This window comes from Nycticebus coucang, chromosome 2 (assembly GCF_027406575.1).
Source record: "Nycticebus coucang isolate mNycCou1 chromosome 2, mNycCou1.pri, whole genome shotgun sequence".
Classification (NCBI taxonomy): domain Eukaryota; kingdom Metazoa; phylum Chordata; class Mammalia; order Primates; family Lorisidae; genus Nycticebus; species Nycticebus coucang.
In genome coordinates this window covers 95897941-95911696 of record NC_069781.1, presented here as the reverse complement: position 1 = coordinate 95911696, position 13756 = coordinate 95897941, and the positions used below count along the sequence as shown (strand labels likewise).

Here is a 13756-nt window from a genome sequence, read left to right as displayed (position 1 = left end):
CCCACCACAGTGCCCAGCTACTTTTTGTTGTAGTTGTCATTGTTGTTTTGGCGGGTTCGAACCAATGTTGGTGTATGTGGCTGGTACCGTAACCACTGTGCTATGGGCACCGAGCCAATATACGAATTCTTAAAGCAAATACAATTAAGCTATAAGGCAGATGTAAAAACATTTAAATATGCAGAACTGGGAGAGCAATTATATTTTAAGCTTCTCATTAGACAATTAGTTGCTCTTAGAGGATATTAACTAATGAGAAGTAGTGACAGAAGGGAGAAGTCACATAGGTTACATAACCATATAATAAGGACCATCAGGATCATCATCATTCTCCTTGTTTGGTAATTTTTTTTTTTGAGACAGAGTCTCACTACGTTGCCCTGGGTAGGGTGCCGTGGCGTCACAGCTCATAGCAACCTCAAACTCTTGGGCTTAAGCAATTCTCTTGCCTCAGCCTCCCAAGTAGCTGGGACTACAGGCACCCACCACAACGCCCTGATATTTTTTGGTTATAGTTGTCATTGTTATTTGACAGGCCCAGGCTGAATTCAAACCTGCCAATTCTGGTGTATGTAGCTGGCACCCTAGCCACTGAGGTATAGGTGCCGAGTCTTTTTTGGTAATTTTTTATTTTAATTTAAAAATGTATGTTTTTCAGATTTAAGAAAAGCCGTTAATTCTCCTGATCAGCAGTTTATTTTATCCCTAGAAAGATATATAGAATATTTTCTGGATATCTATGGATTTTTCTATTTCCATGGACATATAAATTTAATTTATATCTCAACCAGAATTTCATGCTTTCTCATTTGGCAATTTAAGGATCCTAAGCAGAGAAAAGAACAGACTCCCCAAAACCCCACCATGAAACAGTGGCAAAAGTCAAGGCTGGTCTCAGTCCATGAGTTCCCAGTGCAGGGGCCTGTCTGTTGCCATACCACCTCTGGAAGAATCACCTATATACTACATTTTATGAATTAAATTTCATTTCTAAAGTGAATACTGTTTTTGTAAATCAACTACTTGTTCTTAGCTTGCCCTTAGGTTTATAGAGAGGACACAGGCTTTGGATCCAGACAGGCCCTGAGATCAAATCTTAGGAGTTTGGTTTAGCCATTATATCTTCTTGTGAAGAGGTTTTTTTTTGGCCGGGGCTAGGTTTGAACCCGCCACCTCCGGCATATGGGACCTGCGCCCTCCTTGAGCCACAGGCGCCGCCTTTTATTATTATTATTATTATTTTTTTATTAAATCATAGCTGTGTACATTGATATAATCATGGGGCATCATTCACTAGCTTCACAGACCATTTACCAAGTTTCACATATACCCTTGTAAGATGCACCACTGGTGTAATCCCACCAATCCCCTTCCCTCTACTCCCCTCCCTCCTCCCTCCCCTCCCTTCCCCCTTCCCCCTATTCTTAGGTTGTAACTGGGTTATAGCTTTCATGTGAAAACCCTAAATTAGTTTCATAGTAGGGCTGAGTACATTGGGTACTTTTTCTTCCATTCTTGAGATACTTTACTAAGAAGACTATGTTCCAGCTCCATCCATGTAAACATGAAAGAGGTAAAGTCTCCATCTTTCTTTCTTTTTTCTTTTTTTTTTTGTAGAGACAGAGTCTCACTTTATGGCCCTCGGTAGAGTGCCATGGCCTCACACAGCTCACAGCAACCTCCAACTCCTAGGGCTTAAGCCATTCTCTTGCCTCAGCCTTCCGAGTAGCTGGGACTACAGGCGCCCGCCACAATGCCCGGCTATTTTTTGGTTGCAGTTTGGCCAGGGCAGGGCTTGAACCCGCCACCCTCGGTATATGGGGCCGGTGCCTTACTGACTGAGCCACAGGCACCGCCCTAAGTCTCCATCTTTCTTTAAGGCTGCATAATATTCCATGATGTACATATACCACAATTTATTAATCCATTCGTGGATCGATGGGCACTTGGGCTTCTTCCATGACTTAGCGATTATGAATTGGGCTGCAATAAACATTCTGGTACAAATATTTTTGTTATGGTTTTTTTTTTGTTGTTGTTGTTTTTGAGACAGAGATTCACTATGTCACCCTTGGTAGAACGCTTTGGTGTCACAGCTCACAGCAACCTCAAACTCTTGGGCTCAAGCAATTCTCTTGCCTCAGCCTCCCAAGTAGCTGGGATTATAGGTGCCTGCCACAATGCCCAGCTATTTTTTGGTTGTAGTTGTCATTGTTGTTTAGCTGGCCTGGGCTGGGTTTGAACTCGCCAGCCGGGGTGTATGTGGCTGGCGCTGTAACCACTGTGCTACAGGTGCCAAACCTTATAAAGAGGTTTTATTCTCACTGAGCCTTAGTTTCTTTATGAAAAGAGAATCATGTCTCTTTGGTGAGATTTTTAAAATATGCATATAGTTGATAAAATGAAGTAGACCCTTGACAAATGATAATTTTATGTTTATGTAATTAAAAATTATTTTACAATTATTATTTACATATCCAACATTTACTAAAAAATAGGCACAACTCATCAGAAACCCCAAAGTAAAACTTACTATATTCTTAGTCGTCTTCAAAATATATATCTTCATGGTGGGATACAAAATCAGCAAATACGCTTTTTTAAAATGCTCAAATGCATTGTTATATCCTATGTGTCAATTAGGAATATGTGACTTCTTTGATTTTTAAAAACCCACATTAAAATCTCATAGCAGTTCTAGCAAACTTGTAAAAATATTATTGAGTATACTTTGGAACCTAAATAACTGGTTTTCATATTCAGGAAATAAAAATCAGGAAAATCTTCCTGTCTTCATGATAATTCCTATGTTATAACAATGATAGATTGTTAACTGTTTCTGCTTTTCTTAGAAATAAATCTGAAAAAAACTGAAAAGGAAAAGAATGAGAAAATTTTATGAGATATCAAGCTATCACAAAGCTTGATACCATTTTTGTGGTATTATATGGCTCTGTGGAGTATTGTATAGTGAATATCATTTGTGCCTTCTTTCCCTCCTAGTGTGCTCTTGCTGCTGATGAGGTAGTATTTAATCAGAAGGAACTGGAAATGAAGGAACTGAAGAGTCAAGTACAAATGATGGTACAGGAAAACAAAGGACATGTGGTATCTTTGAAGGAAGCACAAAAAGTGAATAGATTACAGGTAGGACTTCTTTTCTTTTTTTAGAAACTGGTCTTGTTCTATCACTCTGGCTGGTGTGCCGTGGATTGAATGTAGCCTACTGAAACGTCTTAACACTTGGGCTCAAGTGACCCTCATGCCTGACCCTACTGAGTAGCTAGGGCTATAGGCATGTGCTGCCAAACCTAGCTGAATAAAACAATTTTTTATTTTTTTGAGGTGGAGTCTCATTTGTTGCCCTTGGTAGAATGCCTGCCCTGGCTCACAGCACCTCAAACTCTTGGGCTCAAGCAGTTCTCTTGCCTCAGCCTCCCAAGTAGTTGGGACTAGAGGGGCTTGCCACACCTGGCTATTTTTAGAGATGGAGTCTTGATCTGGCTCAGGCAATCCACCCACCTCAGCTTCCCAGAGTGCTAGGATTATAGGTATGAGCCACTACGCCCGGCCCTAAAATAATTTTTCTTGTAGAAAAGAGGTTTATTAGGCTAATCTTGAACTCTTGGCTTCAAATAATCCACCTTCCTCAACCTTCCAAAGTGCCGAGATTATAGGAATGAGCCACTATGCGTGGTCAGGGGTTTCTTAATGTATCTAGCTCTGTAAATTTAGTTGAAATATCTAATTAAATAGGTAAGCATTTTAGATGATAAATGGGAATGTTTACAAAACTGTATTTCAGGTAAAGAATTCTCAAGAACCATCTTTTCACCACTGTTTTGAGCATTATCTTTATCATAAATGGAGATCCATTTGTGCATGAATCTATTGTCTGTTCCTGGGCCTTCTGTTGTATCTTATTGGTTTATTTGTCTATCCTTGACATTTCTTATTTATTATAGGTTCATAATAAGTCTAGGTAATCTATACAGCAAGGCCTTCTATTCTCTTCTCCTGTCTCCTCCCCACCAAATGTCTTGTTTGTTCCATATAAATTTTCTTTTTCTTTTTTTAAAATTGCTGTTTCATGTTGGTGCAAAAGTAATTGTCATTTTTGCATTGTTGAAATTTGCTATTTGATATTGAAATACATTCTTAAGTAAATGTGGTAATATATATCATTTCAATTCATATTTCTCGCTTTATGTTTTTTGCTAATAACTTATTACTGTTTATTTTATATTTATTTTGGACTATGGAACTGATGTTAGACAAAAAGGTAATTGGAGCAATATTCTTATTTGAGTTCAAACTGGGTCATAAAGTAGGAGAGACAACTTGCAACATCAGCAAAGCATTTGGCACAGGAAATGCTAACAAACATACAGGGCAGTGGTGGTTCAAGAAGTTTTGCAAGAGACAATCACTGAAGCTGATCCTCTGACAACTACATGAGAAGTTGCTGAAGAACTCAAAAGCAGCCATTTTACGGTCATTTGGCATTTGAAACCAATTGGAAAGGTGAAAAAGTTCGAAAAGCTGGTGACTCATGAGGTGACTGGAGATCAGAATAATTGTTTTCAAGTGTCATCTTCTCTTATTCTACACAACGACAATGAACTATTTCTTGATTGGATTGTGATGTGCAATGGAAAAGTGGATTTCATATGACAACCAGTGATGACCAGCTCAATGGTTGGACTGACAGGAACCTCCAAAGCACTTCCTAAAGCCAAACTTGCACCGGGAAATGGTCATGGTCACTGGTAGGTACTCTGCTGTCAGTTTGATCCAGTAGTTTTCTGAACCCTACCCAAACTATCACAGCTCAGAAATATGCTCAGCAAATCAGTGAGATGCAGTGAAAACTGAAACACCTGCAGCCAGTATTAGTCAACAGAAAGGGCCTAATTCTTCTCCACTAATAAGGCCTGACCATAGATTGTACAACTAATACTTCAAAAGTTGAACAAATTGGGCTACAAAGTTCTGCCTCATCCACCATATTCACCTGACCCCCCTTGCTAACCAACTACCACTTCTTTAAGCATCTCAACAACTTTTTGCAGAGAAAATGCTTCCACAACTTGCAGGATGCAGAGAATGTTTTCCAAGAGTTCACTGAATCCAAAAGCATGGATTTTTTATGGTATAGGAAGAAACAAACTTATTTCTCTTTGGCAAGAATGTGTTGCTTGTAATGGTTCCTACTTTGATTAATAAAGATGTATTTGAGCCTCGTACTGATTTAAACTTTGTGGTCCAAAAACACAATTACTTTTGCACCAACCTAAGTAATAACTTGATTGAGATATACCTCACCTACCATAGAATTCAACCCTCTAGCATGTACAATTTAGTGATTTTTCATGTATTTACAGAATTATATAACCATCACCACTGTCTAATTTATTTTTTTGTAGAGACAGAGTTGCCCTTGGTAGAGTGCAGTGCCATCACAGCTCACAGCAACCTCCAGCTCCTGGGCTTAGGTGATTCTCTTGTCTCAGCCTCCCTAGTAGTTGGGACCACAGGCACCCGCCACAATGCCCAGCTATTTTTTGTTGCAGTTTGGCCGGAGCCGGGTTTGAACCCACCACCCTTGGTATATGGGGTCGGCGCCCTACTCACTGAGCCACAGGTGCCGCCCACCACTGTCTAATTTTATAATATTTTTATCACTCCAAAAGGAAATCTTATACCCATTAGCAGTCATTTTTCGTTCTTTTTCTTGCCCCCTGGCAACTAGCACTTTATTTTTTGTTTTTATGGATTTACCTATTCTAAACATTTCCTATAACTAGAATCATATACTATATGGCCTTTGTGTCTGTCTTCTCTCACCTAGGGTGATATTGTCATTTTTTTAACTGTCAAATGATAACTATATGTATTGTCTCCAATGTGGATTTTTGGTCTGTGTATACATTATCAAAAGATTCCATCAAGTGAATTAACATATCCTTCGCCTTACCAACTTACATTTTTGTGGTGAGACTATTCTAATATTATCATTAGCAGTTTTGAAATTTACAATACATTATTATTAGCAGTGATCACCATGCTATGCAATAGATCACTAAACCTCATACTTCCAGTCTAATTGAAACTTTATACCCTTTGATCAATATCTTCCTTTACCCATCCCATATAAATTTTAGAATCAGCTTGTCAGGAGCTACAGAAAAAACTTGTGATTTGGGTGGCACCTGCGGCTTTGTGGGTAGGGCGCCAGCCCCATATACCAAGGGTGATGGGTTCGAACCTGGCCCCAGCCAAACTGCAACAAAAAATAGTGGGGCATTGTGGTGGGTGCCTGTGGTCCCAGCTACTTGGGAGGCTGAGGCAAGAGAATCGCCTAAGCCCAGGAGTTGGAGGTTGCTGTGAGCTGTGACACCCTGGCACTCTACTGAGGGTGATAAAGTGAGACTCTGTTTCTAAAAAAACAAAACAAAGCAAAGCAAAAAAAAAAAAATGTGATTTTTTTTTGGAGTTTGTGATTTTGGTTGGAGTTATATTAAATCTCTAAATCTGTTTGCAAAGAATTAGTATCTTTGATTATGAGTCTTCTAATTCATGAACAGCATAGGTTTATTTTAGTTTCTCTTAAAAATGGCTTACTCTCTCCTTTTTGTGTGTGTGTAGAAATATTGCATGTATTTTGTTAGGTTTATTCTTAGGTATGTGACTAAAAATGGAATCTTTTAAAATTTTATTTTCCTAATTTCTTATTTTTTATATGTGGAACTGCATTGATTTTTATATACTGATATCTTATATATCCAGTAACCTGACTAAACTCACTTTTTAATTCTAATATTTTAGCTGTAAATTCTTTTGAATTTTCATTTCTAATTTCATTTACAAATTGAATCTATAATTCATCTACGAATAGTAACAGTTTTATTTCTTCCTGTATAATCTTTTAACTTTCTCTTTCTCTTTCTTTCTATATTTTCTGGGATCTCTTTAATATCTTTAGATGTTTATTCAGGTATCCTTTTTGTTTCTGGTTATTTATACCTTCTTCACTTTTTTTTTTTTTTAAATCAGCTTTCCTAATAAAATTGCTAATTTTATTAGCTTCTTTAAGGTAATATTTGACTTTGTTGATCTTCACTATTGTATGTTCATGACTGCATTAATTTTTGCCTGTAATTACTTGATTTTTTTCTACTTTTTTTGGGAGTTAAAATGCTTTTTATCTAACTTCTTTAGATAGATTCTTTGTTTTTAAGCTTCTCTTCTTTGATAATATATCCATTTAGATGGCAGTGGTTCTCAACCTTTCTAATGCCACAGCCCTTTAATACAGTTCCTGTGGGTCGTGACCCACAGGTTGAGAACCACAGGTTTAGAGTTATACATGTACTACTAACCTTATCTGCACTTGTATTCCATATTCAGATCAAAATATCTCCTAATTTTTATTGTCACTTACTTTTTTTTCTTTTTTTTTTTATTGTTGGGGATTCATTGAGGGTACAATAAGCCAGGTTACACTGATTGCAATTGTTAGGTAAAGTCCTCTTGCAATCATGTCTTGACCCCATAAAGTGTATTGTCACTTACTTTTTAACCTATAGGTTATAGAATTATTTTATTTCTAGTACAAGAGGGATTTCTTTTTATTTTATTAACTTTTAGCTTAATTGCACTGTGTCAGATAACATATCATGTCTGATTGTAGTCCTTTGAATACATGGAAATTTGCTTTTTGCCTCAGCATAAGGCCAGTTTTTTCATTGACTTGTTTTTTAATTTTGTTAATATTTTCGCTTTATTTTTTAATTAATTCATTGTAACTTGTATATATTTATGGTAGACAAGTGCAATTCTATTACACTGATACTACAATGTAGTGAAGTCAGAGCGTTCGGTGTATCCATCACAGAGGCAATGCACATTGTCATTGTGCCTACCAAGCAACCTCCCATTGTCTACTCTTCTCTCATCCCTTTTCCCCTCCAAGTCTCCATTGTCCATCATTCCATATCTGGCTTCTGTGTGTACACATTATACACATTATTTAGCTCTCATTTATAAGTGAAAACATACAGTATTTGTCTTTCTTTATCCGAGTTGTTCCACTTACAATCCTGATCTCTAGTTAACTCATGGGGGGTGTGGTGGCTTGGGCACAGTGTGGTGGTGGTGGTAGTAGTGGTGACTGAGCTGCTAGTCTGGCAGCAGGCATTCACCAAGCCCGAGTAGCCACCACGAGAACCACCCTGGACTCCATACCCCTAATGTTACACGGGTGCTGAGCCTGCCCTGGCTAGGGGAATAGTGAAGTATTTCCTGGACCAGAGCATGCAATGGAGTTCATGAGACCAAGTGTTCACTGCCATCTGGCAGTGGTACCCAAATCTCTGTAGCAAATATGTCTTGACAGAAGACGTAGTACATCAGGAAGTGACCCCTGACCAGAAGCTCCAGTCATAGCAACTCCTGATTGAAACCAACAGGATGCCCTGCTGGGCTGAGTGACTATTTCCTGCCAATGTTGCTCACTCGGTATGCATCCTGGAGGTCTCTATTGTGGACCCACAAAATCAGACCATGACCACCTTCACTGGAACATCAACCATGCCTGGCTGATGGTGGTGGAGAAACTGGGTGTTTACTGTGTCAACTTTGAACTCAACTGCCTGTGTCCTCTCTGCATTGTGATCTATTATTAAAAACCAACTTCTAGGCCTATCCACTGTCTAGGTGGTGATGCCAGTTGGGCATCTGCAGTGCACTAGATATGTTATCCGTGTCTTGAGCCAGCAAATCTGTCAGGAAGCCTGGGTCTTCTGTAGCTTATTTGGTGTCTTCAGAACTGTCCAGGAATTTGGTCTTACCTGGTTCAAAAGCAACATGACCAAGACTATGAAAAACTTTGATTACATCTTGGCCAAGCTGCAGAGTGAGGGCCCTTCTAGAACACTTGCTGAGATAGCCAAGGAAGCCAAGGAGAAGGCAAAGGAGATGGCATTGGCAGCTATAGAGAAGGCCAAGGACTTAGCCAACAAGGCAGCCACCCAAAAGCAGCAGCAGCAGCAACAGTTTTTCTAGCCAGCCTACCAACACAGCACACCAAACTATTGGCTCAACTGTCTGTGTCCTCTCCCCATTGTGGTCTATTATCTAAAAACCAACTTCCAGGCCTATCCACTGTCTAGCTGGTGATGCCAGTTTGGCATCTGCAGTGCACTAGATATGTTATCCATGTCTTGAGCCAGGCCTGCTATCCCCCTCTTTGGCAGCTGAGGACAGAGATGTAGTGACTTGCCCCCTGTCACAGACCCATATGCAAGTGAAGTGGCAATAAACACTAACTGTAAACTCCTTGGAAAAAAAAAAGATACTGGCCTCTACTTCCTTCTCTGTTGCTACATGATCTCTTTCTTTTACTTTTAGTTCTTTGAGAAATCTTTTATACTGTTTTCTATAGAAGTTGTACTGATTAGCATTCCTGCCAACACAGAGTTCCTTTTTCTCTGCATCCTCACCAACATTTGTTATTTTTTGTCTTTTTAGTAATACCCATTCTTTTTTTTTTTTTTGTAGAGACAGAGTCTCACTTTATGGCCCTCGGTAGAGTGCCGTGGCCTTACACAACTCACAGCAACCTCCAACTCCTGGGCTTAAGCGATTCTCTTGCCTCAGCCTCCCAAGTAGCTGGGACTACAGGCGCCCACCACAACGCCCGGCTATTTTTTGGTTGCAGTTTGGCCGGGGCCGGGTTTGAACCTGCCACCCTCAGTATATGGGGCCTGCGCCCTACCGACTGAGCCACAGGCGCCGCCCTAGTAATACCCATTCTTATCAGTATAAGACAATACTGATTTGTTTTAATTTGCATTCCTCTATGATAGTGTTTTTTTTTTTTATGGTGAAATGTTATATATTTAGAATTGGCCAGCTGGACTTGGTTTAGATGATCCCAATTTTGTTGGCAACGTCCAAAGCATCATAATCAGGGAGCCAGTCGAACATATGCCTTCTTCTCACCATCAGGCCTGATCAGGGTGTTGACCTTGGCCACATCAATGTCATAAAGCTTCTTCACAGCCTGTTTGATCTGGTGCTTGTTAGCTTTGACATCCACAGTGAACACAAGTGTGTTGTTGTCTTCTATCTTCTTCATGGCAGACTCGGTGGTCAGGGGGAACTTGATGATGGCATAGTGGTCAAGCTTGTTTCTCCTGGGGGCGCTCTTCTGAGGATATTTAGGCTGCCTCCTGAGTCTCAGAGTCTTTGGCCGCCAGAAGGTGGGTAATGTACGGATCTTCTTTTTTTTTTGTGGCTGTGGATGCCTTTTAGCACTGCCTTCTTGGCCTTCAATGCCTTTGCTTTGGCTTCCGCTTTGGGAGGGGCAAGAGCTTCCTTCTTCGCTTTCGGAGCCATCTTGTGAAAAGCTATGATGGTGGTGGTGTTGAACATTTTTCCATATGCTTGTTGGCTATTTTGTTTGTCTTCTTTTGAAAAATATCTGTGTCCTTAGCCCACTGGTTTTGTTGTTGTTGTTGTTGTTGTTTGTTTGTGTTTTTGGAGACAGGGTCTCCCTCTGTTGCCTGGGCTGGAGTGCAGTGGCATGATCATAGCCCACTGCAATGTCAAACTCTTGGGCTCAAGTGATCCTCCTTGCCTGTGACTCTCTCAGCCTTTGGAGTAGCTGAGACTACAAGTATGTACTGCCATGCATGGTTAATTTTCCTATTTTTTGTGGTGATAAGGCCTCACTCTTGCTCAGGCTAACCTCAAGCAATCCTCCTATCTCAGTCTCCCAAATTGCTAAAATTATAGGTATGACCCTTTGTGCCCAGCCCTTACCCTACTTTTTAATAGGTATTTATTTATTTGAGAAGAGTTTCACTATGTTGCCCTTGGTAGAGTGCTGTGGAGTCACAGCTCACAGCAACCTCAGACTCTTGGGCTCAAGCCATTCTCTTGCCTCAGCCTCCCAAGTAGCTGGGACTGCGGGCACCCGCCACAATGCCCGGCTATTTTTTGTTGCAGTTGTCTTTGTTGGTTAGCTGGCCTGGGCCGCGTATGAACGCACCAACTTCGGTGTATGTGGCTGGTGCCATAACCACTGTGCTATGGGTGCTGAGGATTATTTTTTTGTTGTTGTTGAGTTTTTTGAGTTCCTTGTAAATTCTGGATATTGGTCCCATCAGATGTATAGTTTGCAAGTATTTTCTCCCATTCTACAGGTTGTCTCTTCACTCTGTTATTTCTTTTGCAGTGCAGAAGCTTTCTAATTTGAGTCCCATTTGTCTGTTGTTTGTTGCCTGTGATTTTGAGATCTTAGTATGAATTCTTTGGAGCAGTATTTCTTCAGTCTTTTTTTAATCTCATGGTACTCTTCAACCTATAGTTAAACTTCTGTGGCACACTTAAATTATGTTGATCAAAAAATAGTAAAAAAAAGGAATATACTTTCTGTGCTTTGAACTTCTTTTGAAAATAATGTAATTAAATCTTTAAAAATTTTTGCAGCCCCCCCTAAAGTCCTTTCACGACACATACACTGGTCTAGACCAATGTCCAGAAGAGTTTCCCTTAGGTTTTCCTCTAGTATTTTTATAGTTTTGGGTTATATATTTAAGTCTTTAATCCATCTTGAGTTGATTTTTGTCTATGGTGAAAGGGAGGGGTCCCATTATTCTGCATATGTTAATCCAGTTTTCCCAGCATTATTTATTGAAAAAGGTTTCCTTTCCCCAAGTATATGTTCTTGTTGACTTTGTCAAAGATCAGTTGCTGTCTAAGTATGTGGCTTTATTTCTGGGTTCTCTATTCTATTCCTTGGATCTGTGTGTCTACTTTTATATTAGAACCAATCTGTTTGGATTGTTACAGCCTTGTATAATTTGAAGTTAGGCAATGTGATACCTTCATTTATTTATTTATTTATTTATTTATTTCGCTCAAGATTGCTTTGACTGTTTGGGCTCCTTTTTTTTTTTTGCAGTTTTTGGCCGGGGCTGGGTTTGAACCCGCCACCTCTGGCATATGGGGCCGGCACCCTACCCCTTTGAGCCACAGTGTTTGGGCTCCTTTTTGGTTCCATATGAACTTTTTAGAATTGTTTTTCTAATTCTGAAGTTAATGTTGTTAGTATTTTGATAGGGATTACATTGAACCTGTAGATTGCTTTGGGCAGTATGGTCATTTTAATGATATTAATTTTAACAATCCATGAGCTTGGTATATTTTTCCATTTATTTGTGTTATCTATATTGTTTTCTTCTTCTTTTTTTTTGAGGCAGAGTCTCACTCTGTTGCCCTGGGTAGAGTGCCATGGCATCATGATAGCTCACAGAAACCCCAAACTCTTGGGCTTGAGTAATCCTCTTGCCTCAGCCTCCTAAGTAGCTGGGACTACAGATGCCCACCACAACGCCTGACTAGTTTTTTCTATTTTTAGTGGACACGGGGTCTCACTGTTGCTCAGGCTGGTCTCTGATCTTCTGAGTTCAAATGATCCACTGGCTGCAGCCTCCCAGAGTGCTAGGATTATAGGCATGAGCCACCGCACCTGGCCCCTATATTTTCTTTTATCAGTGGTTTGTAGTTTTTCTTGTAGAGAACTTTCACCTCCTTGGCTAAATATATTCCTTGGTATAAATGTTTTTTTGTAGCTATTGTAAATGGGATTGCCTTCTTGATTTGTTTCTTGACTAGATCATTATTGGTGTGTAGAAATGCTAATGATTTCTGTATGTTGATTTTGTATCCTGGGAATTTGCTGAATTTATTTATCAAGTCTAAGAGTTTTTTTTGCAGTTTCTGGCCGGGGCTGGGTTTGAACCCGCCCCCTCTGGCATATGGGGCCGGTGCCCTACCCCTTTGAGCCACAGGCGCCGCCCAAGTCTAAGAGTTTTTTATTGGAGTCTTTAGGGTTTTCATCAGTGGACAGGAGTAATTTGATTTCTTCTTTTCCACTGTGGATGCCTCTTTTTTGTTTGTTTGTTTGTTTTGCCTGATCACTTTAGTGATGATTTCTAGTACTGTGTTGAATGAGAGTGGTGAAAATGGGCATCCTTGTCTTATTCCAGTTCTTAGGGGAAATACTTCAAATTTTTTTCCATTAATTATGACTTGGGCTATGAGTTTGTTATACATGGTCTTAATTGTTTCTTTGGCTAGTTTGATCAGCATTTTTTATCATGAAGGGATGCTGAATTGTATCAAATGCTTTTTCTGCATCTGTTGAAATGATCATTTTTTTGTCCTTAATTCTGTTTGAGATATATCACATGTATTGATTTATGTATGTTGAACTGGTCCTTGCATCCCTGGTATAAAAGCCAGGGGATCTTGGTGTATTATTTTGATGTACCGTTTGCTAATATTTTGTTGAGGAATTTTATGTCTACGTTCATCAGGGATATTAGTCTGTAGTGTTCTTCTTTTGTTGTATCTTGTCTGCTTTTGGCATCAAAGTAATATTGGCCTCACAAACTGGTCAATGCAAAGTGGTGATCAACATAAGAAACTAGGCCTACTCTACTGATATATGTAGGTTACTACAAAAGTTTTGAGACAGACTATGTTATGGTTCATTATTTTGCTTCTAAGAAAAACAGTTGGGTGGTGCCTGTGGCTCAATGAATAGGGCGCCGCCTTGGCTCAGTGAGAGGGCACTGGCTTCATATACCGAGGGTGGTGGGTTCAAACCCAGCCCCCGCTAAACTGCAACAAAAAACAGCCTGGCATTGTGGTGGGCGCCTGTGGTCCTAGCTACTCGGGAGGT

General features: G+C 39.8%; 1 protein-coding gene and 1 pseudogene across 1 annotated transcript in view; both read left to right on the top strand.

Annotated features, from left to right (window-relative positions):
- Nucleotides 1–13756, top strand: part of KIF27 (kinesin family member 27) — a 135356-nt gene that overhangs the window by 52044 nt on the left and 69556 nt on the right. The window contains exon 5 of the mRNA XM_053576488.1: nt 3004–3147. Coding sequence (XP_053432463.1) covers nt 3004–3147 — 144 coding nt within the window. The remainder of the gene's footprint in view (nt 1–3003; nt 3148–13756) is intronic.
- LOC128568894 (PRELI domain-containing protein 1, mitochondrial-like) lies at nt 4684–9066 on the top strand (annotated as a pseudogene).